This window comes from Canis lupus, chromosome 14 (assembly GCF_003254725.2).
Source record: "Canis lupus dingo isolate Sandy chromosome 14, ASM325472v2, whole genome shotgun sequence".
NCBI classification, from domain to species: domain Eukaryota; kingdom Metazoa; phylum Chordata; class Mammalia; order Carnivora; family Canidae; genus Canis; species Canis lupus.
In genome coordinates, this window is record NC_064256.1 from 38,081,895 (window position 1) to 38,097,743 (window position 15,849).

General features: G+C 38.6%; 1 protein-coding gene across 3 annotated transcripts in view; it reads right to left on the bottom strand.

The window, feature by feature from the left end:
* Positions 1-1,351: 1,351 nt before the first annotated feature.
* The window catches only part of GSDME (gasdermin E), a 75,260-nt gene continuing 60,762 nt past the window's right edge, over positions 1,352-15,849 (bottom strand). For 2 of the 3 annotated variants that reach the window (XM_025464404.3, XM_025464403.3), the window contains exons 9-10: positions 4,928-5,001; positions 1,352-2,147 (exon numbers count right to left, since the gene is read on the bottom strand). In XM_025464404.3, the coding sequence (XP_025320189.1) occupies positions 1,917-2,147; positions 4,928-5,001 (305 nt within the window). In that variant the 3' untranslated portion in view covers positions 1,352-1,916. The remainder of the gene's footprint in view (positions 2,148-4,927; positions 5,002-15,849) is intronic. The other variant, XR_003143032.3, reaches the window with a different exon arrangement.

A 15,849-nucleotide genomic window follows, 5' to 3' on the forward strand; every position in this document is an offset into this window, starting at 1 on the left:
CCACCCAGATAATCCAGGATAATCTCTATCTCAAGGTGAAAAACACCTATGAAGTCTCTGTTTGGCATAGGGTAACATGTTCACAGGTTCCAGGGATTATTACATCACAAACACCTGAGGGACCATTATAGGCCCACACTACACTAGTTAATTGTTTCTTCCTGCATCCACTTGTGAAAGAGAAATGGTCATGGAAACATCTGAGTGAAGGGGTTTTTATTTTCTGTGGTTCTGGGAAATATTACTGTTTTCTGTTTTCTAGGTATCTGTTTACAAATGTAAGTTTACAGGTAATAATCGTATATAGTGATGAGGATACCAGTTACTTAGAAGAGCCTTTTGGAAGCCCCACTCAAGCATGCCCAGCACTACTTTTCCCACCACATGACTGGGGTCTGCTAAGGAGTGGCAGTACCTGGGGGGCTGGGAACACCTGTAGCAGTATAAGGCTACATCCTTTAAAACTGCAAATTTTTAAAACACAGTCCAACTGGGCAGCTGCCTGATAATTGTGGAAAAAGACAAATGCCTTAGTTGCCTGTTTGATAAAACCTAAACTTTTGGCATGTGCTGGGATAGCATCTTGTCTTTCTGCTTAAAGCCAGTCTTTAGTTTTTCTTGCTTTTGGGTTTTTTTGGTTTGACTTGTTTTCAATTTAGAGGCTAATATATACAAAATTATAATGGGAATAGAAGGGCAACCTGTCACACAACCTCTTGTCCCAACTTCTAAATCCTCTCCCCAAAGGAGCCTCTCACTGCATTGTGATACATATGTATCTATTTTTTACACAAGTAGATTCCTCTTAGGAAATCTGTCATCAACTTGTTGTTTATAAAACTTATTTCAGAAAGACAAAAAGGCATATATAGTGCCACAGTTGTAGCACAACTATTTTCATGTTTGCAGATTACTGTCCAGTTTGTTATAAGGTACGTTTTATGTTGTTGCCACGCAGTGTACAACTTTCCTTTTTTCTTCTCATGTATTATGAGTATTTGCATAAGATTTAGTCTCATTTTTAACTGAGGTGATGAAAGGGTTATTTTGCTTCATTTCTTCTGTGTTAACGTTTATTAAAATCTGAAGAGCAGAAAAGGAATAGATGATGTTGAGGTAATAAAGTCCTGAAAACCAGGTTTCCCTTTCAATACCTATTTCTCATCCTCCTTGCTCTTAAAGTTAGACCAAATTCTAGGAAGAAGTCTTAACTACTTTTTGCTAAGGTAAAGTGGTTTCAGATTCCCAGTGGATAGTAGCAATGGAATTGGGCATTTAGAGAGACAGTACAAATTATTTGTGGAAGAATTTCAAAACAATTAAATGCAAAATAAATATACACAGTTCACAGTTTCCTTTGATACAGTATCTATTTTATAAATTAAAAATCCAGAGTACGTGGGAAATCAGCATTATTCTAGACATAGAATTGCTATGTTCATTAAAGCATGACCAAAAAAAGTATGTAGCTAGACCCCTAAGGAGAGGTGTCCTGCTACTGTTTTAGTATAATTTTGTTTAGCAGAATATCTGTACCATAGTAGCATTTACAGTTCATTTGTCAATCAGCACATCTAAAACACAGACTCTTCTATAAAGAGAAATTGTCTTCCTATAGCATTCACGATTTAAAATGAATTTTTGGATCAAAGTGTCAGACTCCTTTGTTTTTGTATAATAGATAAGTGGACCCATTTTTCTGCAGAAAAAAAGTCTGACCATTTACTAGCTTAAAATTCACAACCCTCCTCCAGCTCTTCAGGTGCTGGAATCTAACTTAGAGCCCTGTTCTAGTGACCCAGTGTCTAATGAAAAAGTGTTTACTGAGTACCTGGTGGCTAAACTCAGTAGTTACTTAACAATGCTGAGAAATACCCAGCCTTGGATGACAACATGTATTTGTAATTCACATGTTATTAATGTGCTCTGCCTAAAGCACAGAGTCCATTCAGGCTTATATAAAGAATTAGTGGGAGAATGTTAGGGTCCTTCTGGGTGACAACTTTTACAGATGACTGCAGTCTTTCCAAGTTCATGTCGGCTGAGGCAAACAAACGCTGCACGATCATAAACCTTTCCATATCTTTCAGAGGAGCCAAGTCTGGGTTTTCAAGATCAGATACTCCATTATCAGAGAGAGCACGGAGCTGAAATGACACATTAAACATAATCACTTAAAAATATTACAGAAAATCCACATAGTTGAATAGTAATGCACTTCTGGATGATTATGGGGAAAAAACTGTTAAGGGTTTTTCATTTAGAGATTTAAGATATAACAAGATCTGTTTCTCCCTCTGCCTAATTTTTCCAATTTGCCTGGAGTTCTGACTGAATCCCCTTTCTGAATTCTACCTTCTGCTAGATCCCTTAACTTTAGGAGATTAGAAAATTCAGAATGTAACTTTCCCATACAGTATGTATGGTTTGATTTTTTTTAATTGATATTTGAATTTCTTATATAGTCACTTGATCTCAAATGGATAGGCACCACAGTTTATGCTTCCTGCCTTAAGAGCCTTTGTTGTTCCTTCTACCTGGAACCCTCTTCCTTCAAAGCTCTGTGTAGACCTTTTCTTCTCATCTCATTGTCCACTGAAATGCCACATCAAAAGGGCTTTTCCTATTCTGCCCTCCACCTCCCAGTCACTATTTCTGAAATTTTCTAAAATCTGAGCTTTTTAGGAGACCAGGGACCTGGCCTGTCCTAGAACACAGGCCCTCAGATGTTGCTATATTGAGAACAAAATTTTGAAATTTTGTGACAATCTTCAGTAATTACAAAGATTAGCTAATATGACTTTTACCAGGCATTGAGAACTAGATCAGATTAATGTAGAAAAGTAAGATATAAAATAAAAAATGAAATAAACCTATGAAGTATGTGTGAATTTTAATGAATCTGAAGGGAATCCAAAAGATTTCCAGAAACGTCCTGAGCGATGATAACCTTGATATAAAAGCTTACCCCAATGTCTGAAAGGCAGCATTCATTTGATAATATAATCAAAATCAGCCTTACAAATCTACGCTATGTAGATTTGTAGATTCGCCAAATACCATTCACACGGTGTTATTACCATGGGCTTAAATCAGCCTTTGGCCAAGACCATAAACTATCAATTTCACTCCAGAAAGTGGATTAGGCCTGCTTTTTGAGCATAAACCCTACTAGCACAGCCTGGCCACAGCAGGCTCTGTGTCTGGAGTCTGGTGGATAAGTGTTGAGCAGCATCCAGCTTCCTTCTCTGAATAGCCGCCAGCCCCACGTGCCCACAGGCACTTCTAGGTATAAGATTACAGTCACCCAAAGGGTAGTGGAGCAAAATTAATAGTTCTAAATCACCTTCTTACCAGTTTGGCAAACACATTACTGTATCTGCTGTTCTTCCAAAAGCCCTTCTGACAGGCTCTCAGAGTTAACTCTGGCCGACAAGAGAAGACAGGAATGCAGGTACATTTCTATACCCCATTCTAAGTAAATCCCTGTAAGAAACATGACACCCAAATTCCTTTAGGAAGCAGGAGCCTCATTGTCTTAAGAGTTGTTGATGTATCTAGGACAGATAATTTTTTCTTTGTCTATGTTGAACAACCCCCAAAAGCAGGCAAAGATTCTGTGGGTGGGTAGTTTTGTGCCAGTATGGAATACCAGACATCTTGGAACTCCAAATGTGTCCTCCTCGCTCCTTTCAGACCAACAAAGTAGAACTTGGAAGAAACACAAGATCAAATCTAACGCTGACTGCATGGAACATGACAACTAAGTGTGAGTTTATTGGGAGAGGGAATTAGCTCATATGGTCTTATGGTATTTATGTATATATCTTCATAAACACGGTTGATGATTTTGTAAATCTTACTAAGGGTAACCTGGAAAACGCAAAGTACTCAGTTACTGCAACAGGGAGCTGGGCTATGAAGGCAGAGCTACTGCCATGCTCATCACTGTACACAATTAACCCAACTACACCACCAGACTTTACCCTTAGCTGGCCCCAGAACAGATGCTGGCGTGTTTTCAAGTAGTTCAGTTTTTGTGGTCAAAATATAAGAACCCAGCATTCTTTTGGATGAGTAGAATCTGCTTTCAGTTGTGACTGGGCTCTAAATTGCTCCTTGGAATGATGCCTTGTTCGGATGTTTTTGCTATGCACACAAGAACATGGTGTTCCAAGTTCCCAAAGTCGGATGGTTAACAAATTTCGGGGTCTTGGGCTGGCACTTAATCTTAATACCTGCTTCCTAAATCTGGGGGCAGAGCTCTGAGCTTTGATCTTTATGAACCTGTATAGCATATTGGTCTTGGCTCTTAGTAACTAACCAGACCTTAAAATAATCCAGCCAGGTGTGCTCAGTTACTCTGCCCCAGGCTGAGCACCACCTGCCCCATTAGAATGGCTCTAGTCAGCCTACTGATGGTTCCTTCCATTAATAACCCAGTTTGTAATTTAAAAAGGAAAAAGATTAACTTTTGCTCTTGCCGTGACATTTTCTTAGGGCACAAAGGTTATCATAATCTGAGGTATACCTCCCTGGTGAATTTGATGCAGAGCTGAACCAAACTGATCACTAGCACTGCCATTACAAATAATACGGTGTCAGGCTCATTCCCTACAATGTTATAAACCAAACCTTGGCTAAAATTCTCTCCAAACAATGGAGGAAGCATAAGATTTGGAATCTAATGACAAGGTTGGAGTCCTAGCCCTGCAAGCTAGTTCTTTGTACAAATGCTTTACCTCTCAGCTTCAGTCTTCCTATAAGGTAGGGTGTATGATGTGATGTGGATGGCGTGTAAAGAAGTGGAGTTAGTAACAATACCTGTTTAACCTATTTTGAAGGGCTGTTGTAGGTGACAAATCCTAAAGGTGTTTTATCAGTTGTTAGGTACCCATTCCCAGATCCCCATGGAGAGGTTCCTTACCAAGTGACACAGCGTAGGAATAATCTGGAGTCTACAGCAAGCACCTAGCAAAGCGGCTACATTATCTGGCATTTCTGCAGGAGACAAAAATCAGTCAATGTCCAGAAAACAAACACAAAATCCATGGGAACAGGCCAACCTCTGAATTATACCTAATTTATATTTTTTAGTGCTCTCCCACCAGCCAGGCAGAGGATATGCTCAGTAATTACTGAATAATGAATGAATGGTGCTGAACAAGCAGCAAAAGCCTTTTAGAAAATGGATATAGGAACAAGGTAACCAGCTCTGTGTTCGCTAGACGATAGTCCAAAAGAAAGATGATCCACGTCATCTACCTTCTGACAGCCCAAGACAGTCCGTGAAGGCAGCCCAAATGTCCTCAAAAGAGCACACCTCAGGAGAAACAAGCTTGACCACTACACCATCAAGTTTCACCTGACTACTGAGTTAGCCATGAAGAAAACAAGACAACACACGTGTGTTCACTGTGAATGTCAAGGCCAACAAGCACCAGATCAAACAGGCTGTGAAGAAGTTCTATGACACTGATGTGGCCAAAGTTAACACTGATCAGGCCCAATAGAAAGAAGATGGCATATGTTTGACGGGCTCCTGACTATGAGGCTTTGGATGTTGCCAACAAAATTGGGATCATTTAAACTCAGTCTAGTTGGCTAAATCTAAGTATAAATTTAAAAAAAAAAAAAAAGAACATGGAATTTGGGACAAGAGCTGTGTTTGAGCTCTGCTACATATTTGGTATATGGCTTTGGGTATACCTCTAGGAGCGTGTTTCCTCTTTTGACCAACCACAGTTTTGTTTGTACAGATGTCAGAGAACATGGTAAACTATGAAGGGTTCCAATCAGGTCCCTAGTCATTTTTAGAAGAAAAATGCAATGTGGCTGGACAGAGGGCTAGCACTGCAGAGCCCCACACTAGCTAACACAAGGGGCACCAATGATAGGAGAAGTTGGTGCAGGGCTGTGTTAAGGCTGGAGGATGCACCAGAAGGGCACTGCCAAGTCCCAGGGAAAGGAAATCCAAGTCAGTGTTATTCAAAATGGATTTTAAATACCAACCAGGTATTTAACAGATATAGTTTCTAAAAGAACCCAGTCCCTCAGGAAGTAACTTTTGAACTGAAGAGGCAAAAAAAAAAAAAAAAGTCACCTGCTGCATTATCTGGCCCAGGGACCACTTAAAAAGTCCCTCCATCTCCTGCATTTATTAGCAGCCTTATTTATAAACAGCAGCATGTCACTGAGGCTGTGATCAAGCCGAGTACAATGAAACATAGCTATTCCCAAGACAGGAAGGTTTCAAGGAGGATGAGGCAGCTCCAGGGAATGATCCCACTTGAGAACCCCCTAAAATTAAATTTAAATGTTGTCTGTGTATTTGCCCACAGTCAACAAATTATCAAGGAGGCCCTTATCCCAGATCAGGAAGAGGGAGCTGGCAAGTATAGGTCACCTAGTGAAGGGATCACAGAACCTGGAAGAGCAATGCCAAAGTTACCTGGGACATGAAGGCCTGGCTAAACCACAGTCACACATCATCTCCCCTGTTCATGCTTCCATATAATCATCACCCCCACACACACACCCTTATTCTTAAAAATACTTTAGTTCCATGTTATGCAGATGGTCACTCACTAGCTAGGAACACAAGGATGAAATAACAGCATCTGCTTTATAGAGCTTACTAATTTTACTACTTTAATTTCCTGTGGATGCAGATAATCATTTTCTCCTACCTTAGCATCTAGCAGTGCCTAAAACACAGAAGAAGCTCCTTTAGTATTTGAGTTGAAATAATGTATTTTCATTGCTCTTCCATATTCTATTTTACAAATGAGACCTGGGGAGTTCATGCGTAAGGTCACTAAGGTTAAGGAGACAGGCAAGATGCTGGGACTGAAGTGCTTTAAACCAGTTAAGCATGAAGAGGCTGGTTCAAGGTGGCAATGTAGGAAGATCCTGAACTCACTTCCAGCTACATATAGAACAATTTCCTCAGGTTAAAAAAACAACTACCAGAGCAACTCCTACACATACAGCAAACAAGAAAAAAACCAACATCTAAGCAGGTAGGAGAGGCTGAAACAAAAATCTCACCATAAACTCCACCTTGGTAAAGCAACCCGTAGTTGGAAAAGAGCACAGATCTTCTGAGAACCAAAGAGCTTAAACCCCACATTTTAAAGATATGCACTCAAGGGACCAGTTCCCCAGACACTGAGCTTTGAAAGCCACTGGGACTCATGTTCATGAGACCAACAAGGCTATAACTGAGAAGGTTCTTATAGGCCTCACACATGAACTTACCTGCACAGAGGCAGCCCTTTGAAAGGTGTGCAGGCTTTCTGTAAAAGAAGCTTATTCTCTTAAGGCAGCAATCTGAAAGACCTCTCAAAGAGAACAAGGGCGAGGCTGGCTGCCAGTGCTTACCATCTTTGCATCCTTCCCCTGCCACACTCCAAGGAGTATCTCCTGGAATGGAGGCTGTTACACAAGTCTGATGCTCTAGTTTTTATGGGTGCCAACCAGAGGACACCTCTTGATCACCTGGCTCTGGTGGCTAGCAAGCTTGAGAGCCTGGGTCCCATGGTACCATAACAAATAGACTTGGCTGACTACTACCCCCAGTCTTTCCGTGACAGAGGCCAACTATCAGGAGGGGAAGATGGCAGCCGAGTAGAAGGACCCTAAGCTTGCTTCATTCTACAAATACAACTAGATAACTATCATATCATCCTAAATATCCCAGAAATCTATCTGAAGACTGGCAGAACAAACTTTACAACTAAAGGTAGAGAAGAGTCCACAGCAAAAAAGGTAGGAAGGACAGGGATGTCGCTTGGAAGAGAAAAGACAGATTAGCATACAGGACAGTACACAGGCAAAACAAATCCTTGTAACAATTGGCTTGGAAAGCATGAGGGACCATATTTTTGTGACTTCTTATAACCAGCAGTTGCTTAAAGCCTGGAGTTTTAAAGGTCACCATGCTTGGCTCTGAGGGAGCTAGAGGAAATGGCCTACCTTCTCTCCAGGAGTAGCCACAAACAGCTTGTGGATGTACAGCTTGGAAATAGGGATGTGAAGAACACCCAGGGCACATAGTGGGGAGATTATTTGCTCATCTTGTAGCATGTTCCAGAGAGACAGGATTCATGGAGAGACCCCTGTGGGAATATAGGAACTGGCAGGTGCCATTTCCCTACCCTGCCCATTAGCTTAAAAGCAGAGCCATCTGTGGGAGCTAGCACAGTGCAAACACTTGCTTTTAACTCATTTATACCAAGCTCTCTGCTCTGGAAGTACTGCCCTTTCCAGTCACCCTTGCCTCAGGCCCAGGACAATAGGTCCCCTCTCCCAGAAGACTACCCCAAACTCCTGCCAACACTGCATCTTCTGATTTGCAAGCTTTGAGTCCTCAGTTCCAGTGATGAGAGATCTCATTCATAAGTGGATCAGAGCACACCTAGGTAAAATGTGCCACATACAGACTAAAGGCCAAATGCTGCCTACAACAGGCAAAGAGAGCTTCTGCAAATGACTGGTCTGAAGGATAAAGTGGCCAAGACACACTGGAGACACCCTTGGAAGTGCCAGGCCTTGGGGAATAGGGGACATTACATTGTAGGCCACTACAGGTCCTCTTCTTCATAAAGCCCTTACCCTCAAGAATAGGAGACATAGCTAACTTTCCTAACACAGAAAAACAGACACAGAGACTTAGAGAAAATGAGAAGACAGCAGAATTTGTCCAAAATGAAAGAGCAAGACAAGGCCATGACCAGAGATCTAAGTGAAACAGATACAGTAACATGCCGAATAAAGGATTTAAAGCAATGATCATAAGAATACTCACTGGACTTGAGAAAACAGTGGAGGATATCAGTGAGACCACTAATACAGAGATAAGGAATAATAGAGATAAAGGGTTCAATAAACAGAGTGAGAAACATGCTTGATAGAATGAAGAGCAGGATGGAGGAAGCACAGGAACAAATTAATGACCTAGAAGACAGAGTAATGGAAAGTAATCAAGATGACAAAAGAAAAAAAAGAATTATGCAAAACAAGAATAGATATGGGAACTCAGTGACTCCATCAAACATAATAACATTCATATTATAGGAGTCAACAGAAGGAGAAAGAGGAATGGGGGCAGATAATTTATTTGAAGAAATAGCTGAAACCTTTCCTAAAGCATGGAAGGAAACAGATATCCAGGAGGCACAGAGAAACCTCAGGAAAAGCAGATCTACATAAAGACCTATTGTAGGACAGCCTGGGTGGCTCACCGGTTTAGCGCCGCCTTCAGGCCAGGGCCTGATCCTGGAGACCTGGGATCAATTCCCAAGTCAGGGTCCCTGCGTGAAGCCTGCTTCTCCCTCTGCCTGTGTCTCTGCCTCTCTTTCTCTCTCTCATGAATGGATGAATAAAATCTTAAAAAAAAAAAAAATCCTATTGTAATTAAAATGGAAAAATACAGTGATAACTTAAAAATATTAAAAGTGGCAAGACAAGGAAGACAGCTACATACAAAGAAAACCCCATAAAGCCATCAGTGGATTAGCAGAAACTTTCCAAGCCAGAAAAGAGAACCATGACAGATTCCAAAGTTCAGAATGGGAAAAATGGCAGCCAAGAATACTCTATCTAGCAAGGCTATTCTTCAGAGTAGAAGGAGAGAGAAAGAATTTCCCAAACAACTAAAGGAGTTCATGACCACTAAGCCAACCCTGCAAGAAATATTAAAGGGAACTCTGAGTGGAAAGGAACAACCAAAACTTAAAGAGTAAGAAGGTAGAAAACACAAAAGCACTGAAAAATGAATACTTCATGAATACTAGATTGATGAAAAATCAATCTAGGAACAAAATAAAGGATGTAAAATATGACACCATATAACTAAAACATGGGGATGGGAGGAATAAAAAATGGGTTGAAACTTAACCATCAATTTAATGTAGACTGCTATATGCAGAAGATGTTATACCACAAATCAAAAACAACTAATGAATATGCATAGAATTAAAAAAATCCAAGTATATCACTAATGAAAACCAGCAAACCATAGAAGAACAAGAGAAAATGTTCAGAAACCACAAAATGAGTTTTTAAAAAATGGCAACAAATACATGTCTGTGAATATTTTGGAATGAGGGAAGTGCCTGGGTGGTTCAGTCGGTTAAGTGTCCAGTTCTTGATTTCAGCCCAGGTCATGATCTCAGGGTTGTGAGATTGAGTCTCACATCAGGCTCCACATGGAGCCTGCTTAAGATTCTCTCTATCCCTCTGCCTCACCTCTCTCAAAAATAATAATATTTTGGAATGGAAAAGGACTAAATGCTCCAATCAAAAGAAATAGGATAACAATAGATTCAAAAAACAAGACCCATCTATATGCTGCCTACAAGAGAGTCACTTTAGACATAAAGACACCTGCCAATTAAAACTGAGGGGATAGAGAAACATTTATTACGCAAATGGATGTCAGAAGAAAGCCAGAGTAGCAGTCCTTATATCGGACAAAATAGACTTTAAAACAAAAACTGTAAGAGACAAAGAAGGGCACTATATGATAATAAAAGAGATAATCCAACAAGAAGATATTACAGTTGTAAATATTTATGCACCCAACGTGGGACACTCAAATACATAAAACAGTAAGTAACAAACATAAAGGAATAATAATAATAATAATACAATAATAGTAGGGGACTTTAACACCCCACTTACATCAATGGACAGATTGTCTAAACAGAAAATCAACAATGGCTTTGAGTGACACAATGGCCCAGATAGATTTAACATATATTCAGTGCATTCTATCCTAAAACAGTAGAATATACATTCTATTTAAATGCATGTAGAACATTCTCCAGAACAGATCATATATTAGGCCACAGAACAAGCCTTAACAAAATTAAAAAGATCACAGTTCACTGTGATGAATTAACAGTTCATCACCATGCATCTTTACTGACTTCAACATTATGAAACTAGAAGTTAACAAGAAAAAAATCTGGAAAGACCACACATACAAGGAGGTTAAGCAACATGTTAAAAAATGATCAGTGGGTCAACCAGAAAATGACAAAAGGAATTAAAAAATACATGGAAACAAATGAAAATGAAAACACAGTGGTCCCCAAAACCATTGATGCAGGAAAAGCAATCGTAAGAGGGAAGTAGGCCCACCTCAAGAGCAAAAATGTCAAATAAACCACCTAATCTTACACCTAAGGGAGCTAGAAAAAGAAGGACAAACAAAAACCTAAAGCCAGCCGATGGAAGGAAATAAAGAGTAGAGTAGAAATAAATGATATAGATAAGAAACAATAAAGCAGATCAATGAAGCCAGGAGCAGGTTCTTTGGGGGGAAAAAAAATCAATAAAACATAAATCACCAGCCAGACTTACGAAGAAGGAAAAGAGAAAGGGCCCAAATAAAATCACAGATGAGAGATTAGAAATAACACTGCAGAAATACAAGAGAATATTATGAAAAACTGTATGCCAAACTGAACAACCTACAAGAAATGCATAAATTCCTAGAAACATATAACCTACCCAAACTGAAACAGGAAAAATTAGAAATTTGAACAGATTATCAGCAAAGAAATTGAATCAATAATTTTAAAACTCCCCCAAAAAACCAAAAGTCCAGGACCAGATTCACAGGCAAATTCTACCAAACATTTAAGGAAGAGTTAATATCTATTCTTTTCAAACTATTCCAAAAAATAGAGAAGGAAGGAAAACTTCAATATTCACCCTATGAGACCAGCATTACCCTGGTAGCAAAACCAAATGAAGACACCACAAAAAAATGAGAACTATAGGCCAAGATCTGTGATGAATCCTCAACAAAATATTAGCAAACCAAATCCAACAATACATTAAAAAAACGGTTCACCAAGACCAAGGATTTATTCCTAGGTTGCAAGGGTGGTTCAGTATTTGCACATCAATAACATTACACATAACATCAATAGGACAAAGGATGAGAACCATATGATCATTTCAACAGACACTGAAAAAGCATTTGACAAAGTACAACATCCATTCATGACAAAAACCCCCAACAAAGTAGGTATAAAGGAAACATACCTCAACATAATAAAGCCCATTTATGAAAAAACCACAGCTAACATCATCCTCAATGGGAACAAATTGAGAGCCTTTCCCTAAGGTCAGAAACAAGACAAGGAAGTCCTAGCCACAGCAATCAGACAACAAAAAAATAAAAGGCATTCAAATCAGCAAGGAAGAAGGCAATCTCACACTCTTTGCAGATGACATGATACTATATACAGAAAACCCGAAACACTCCATCAAAAACACTGCTAGAATGGATAATCAAATTCAGTAAAGTGGCAGGATACAAAATCAATCTACAGAAATCTGTTGCATTTCTATATACCAATAATGAAGCAGCAGAAAAAGAAATTAAGAAAACAATCTCGTTTACTATTGCACCAAAAATAATTAGATACCTAGGAATAAACCTAAACAAAAAGGTGAAAGATTATACTCTGAAAACATTGAAGACAATAAAGAAATGGAAAGATTCCACGCTCATGCATTGGAATAACAAATATTGTTAAAATGTCTATACTACCCAAAGCAATCCATAGATTTAATGCGATCTCTACCAAAATTCCAGCAGCATTTTTTACAGAATTAGAACAAGCAATCCTAAAACCTTTCTGGAATCCCAAAAGACTGAATAGCCTAGGCAATGTTGAAAAACAAAAGCAAAGCTAGAGGCATCACGATTTCAGATGTTAAGTTATATTACAAAGCTGTAGTAATCAAGTGATGCCTGGGTTGCTCAGGTCAGGATCTTGGGGTCCTGGGATTGAACCCCATGTAGGGCTCCCTGCTCAGCAAGGAAGTCTGCTTCTCCCTCCCTCCCCCTGTGCATGCTCTCTCACTTACTCTCTCTCAACTAAATAAATAAAAATCTTTAAAAACAAAACTGTAGTAATCAAAACAGGATGGTCCTGGCACAAAAATAGACATATAGACCAATGGACCAGAAGAGAAAACTCAGAAATAAGCCCACAAATCTATGATCAATTAATCTTCAACAAAGCAGGAAAAAATATCCAGTGGGAGAAAGACAATCTCTTCAATAGATGGTGTTGGGAAAACTGAACAGCAACATGTAAAAGAAGGGAACTGGACCACTTTCTTACACAAAAATAAACTCAAAATGGATTAAAGAGCTAAATGTGAGGCAGGAAACCATGAAAATCCTAGAAGAGAACACAGCAACTTTTTTCTAGGAATTTCTCTTGAGGCCATAAAACAAAAGCAAAAATAAACTGTTGGGACTACATCAGAATAAAAAGCTTCTGCACTGTGAAGGAAACAAAAAAGCTAAAAGGAAACCTATGGATAGAAGATATTTGCAATGATCTGATAAGGGTTAGTATGCAAAATTTATATAGAATTTCTGTAATTCAACATCCAAAAAACAAATAATCCAATTTAAAAATGGGCAGAAAACGTGGACATTCCCCCAAAGAAGACATACAGATGCCAAGACACATGAAAAGATGCTCGTCATCATTCATCATCAGGGAAATGCAAATCAAAACTACAATGAGATATCACCTCACATCTGTCAAAATAGCTAAAATCAACAACACAAGAAACAACAGGTGTTGGCAAAGATGTGGAGAAAAAGAAAGCCTCCTGCACTACTGGGAATGCAAACTAGTGCAGCCACTGTGGGAAAACATATGGAAGTTCCTCAAAAAGTTAAAAATAGAACTACTCTACAAGCCAAGAATCACACTAGTGGGTATTTACTCAAGAATACAAAAGCACTAATTCAGAGGGATACATGCACACCTATATTTATAGCAGCATTATTTACAGTAGCCAAAATATGGAAGCAGCCCAAGTGTCCACAGATAGATGAATGGGTGCAGATGATGTGAGATGTTTATACACATACACAATAGAATATTAGCCATAAAAAGGAATGAAATTTTGCCATGTGCAAGTACATGGATGGAGCTAGAGAGTATAATGCTAAGTGAAATGAGTCAGTTAGAAATAGACACATACCATATGATTTTAATAATGTGGAATTTAAAAAACAAAACAAATGAGCAAAGGAGAAAAAAAAAAAAAGAGTCAAACCAAGAAACAGATTGTCAACTATAAAGAACAAACTGATGATTACCAGAGGGGAGGTGGGGATGGATGAAATAGGTAATGGGTATTAAAGAGTACACTTATCATGATGAGCACTGAGTAATATACAGAATCGTTGAATTATTATACTATATACCTGTAGCTAATATAATACTGTATGTTAACTATAATGGAATTAAAATTCAAAAGTTAATAAAAGATCAAAATTTTAATTCTAAATAGTAGAAAAATACTACACAATAATTTGTTGAGGGATACACAAGATATAAACTGTGACATCAAAACCTTAAAACATGGAGGAGGAGGTAGTAAAAATTTAAGGCTTGAGAATGCATTTGAACTCTCATGGTTACCAACTTAAAATAGACTATTATAGGCGTGCCTGGTTGGCTCAGTCAGTTAAATGACGTGGTTCGGCTCAGGTCATGATCCCAGAGCCCCAGAATCAAGCCCCGCCTTGTGCTCCCTGCTCAGTGAGGAGTCTGCTTCTGCCTCTCTTTCTCTGCCCTACCCCTCCACTCATGCTGTTCTCTCTAAATCAATAAAATCTTGAAAAAAATAAATAAAATAGAAAAAAATAAAATAGACTTATAAAAATAAGTTGATACATGTAAGTATCATGGTAACTACAAAGCAACAACCTATAGTAGATACACAGAGAATGGAATCTAAGCATACAACTACAGAAAATCATCAAATCACAAAAGAAGAGAGCAAGAGAAGAAAGGAACAAAAACTACAAAACAACCACAAGACAAATTTTAATGGCAATAAGTACACACGTATTACTATTAATAACTACTTTAAATATAAATGAACTAAAGTTTCCAGTCAAAAACCATAGAGTGGCTGAATGGAAAAAAAAAAATAAAAGATCTATATGTTGCCCACAAGAGACAAACTTAAGATGTCAAGACACAGACTGAAGTTGGTAAAAGGTATTCCATCTAAATGGAAACCAAAAGAAAGCAAGAAAAGCTAAATTTAAAATAGACTTTAAAACAAAGAGGGATCCCTGGGTGGCGCAGCGGTTTGGCGCCTGCCTTTGGACCAGGGCGTGATCCTGGAGACCCGGGATCGAATCCCACGTCGGGCTCCCGGTGCATGGAGCCTGCTTCTCCCTCTGCCTGTGTCTCTGCCTCATTCTCTCTCTCTCTCTGTGACTATCACAAATAAATAAAAATAAAAAAAAATTAAAATAGACCTTAAAACAAAGATTGTAATAAGAGAAAGAAGTGCATTATATGATGATAAATAGATCAGTGGGAAAAAGCCAGTACAAGAGAATATAACACATTTATGCATCCGGTGTAGAAGCACCTAAATATATAAACCAAATACTAACAGACCTAAAGAGAGAAATACACAACAATAGGAAATAGAGAATTTAATACTTACCAGGGATAAATCATCCATACAGAATATCATCAGGGGAAACATCAGCCTTAAACAATACACTAAGATGGCCTTAACAGATATATACAGAATATTCCCTGAGATAGATCATGGGTTAGTCCACAAAACAAGTCTTAATAAATTTAAGAAGACTGTGATTGGAAAAGATGCTTAATAGGATTTCAGTGCTGTAAAACTAAAATCAATTAACAGAAGAAAAATAGAAAAGTCACAAATGTGTAGACATCAAAACTACTCAATGATCAATGTGTGAAATAAGAAATCAAAGGAGAAATCAAAAGGTACCTTGAGACAAATGGAAATACAACATAC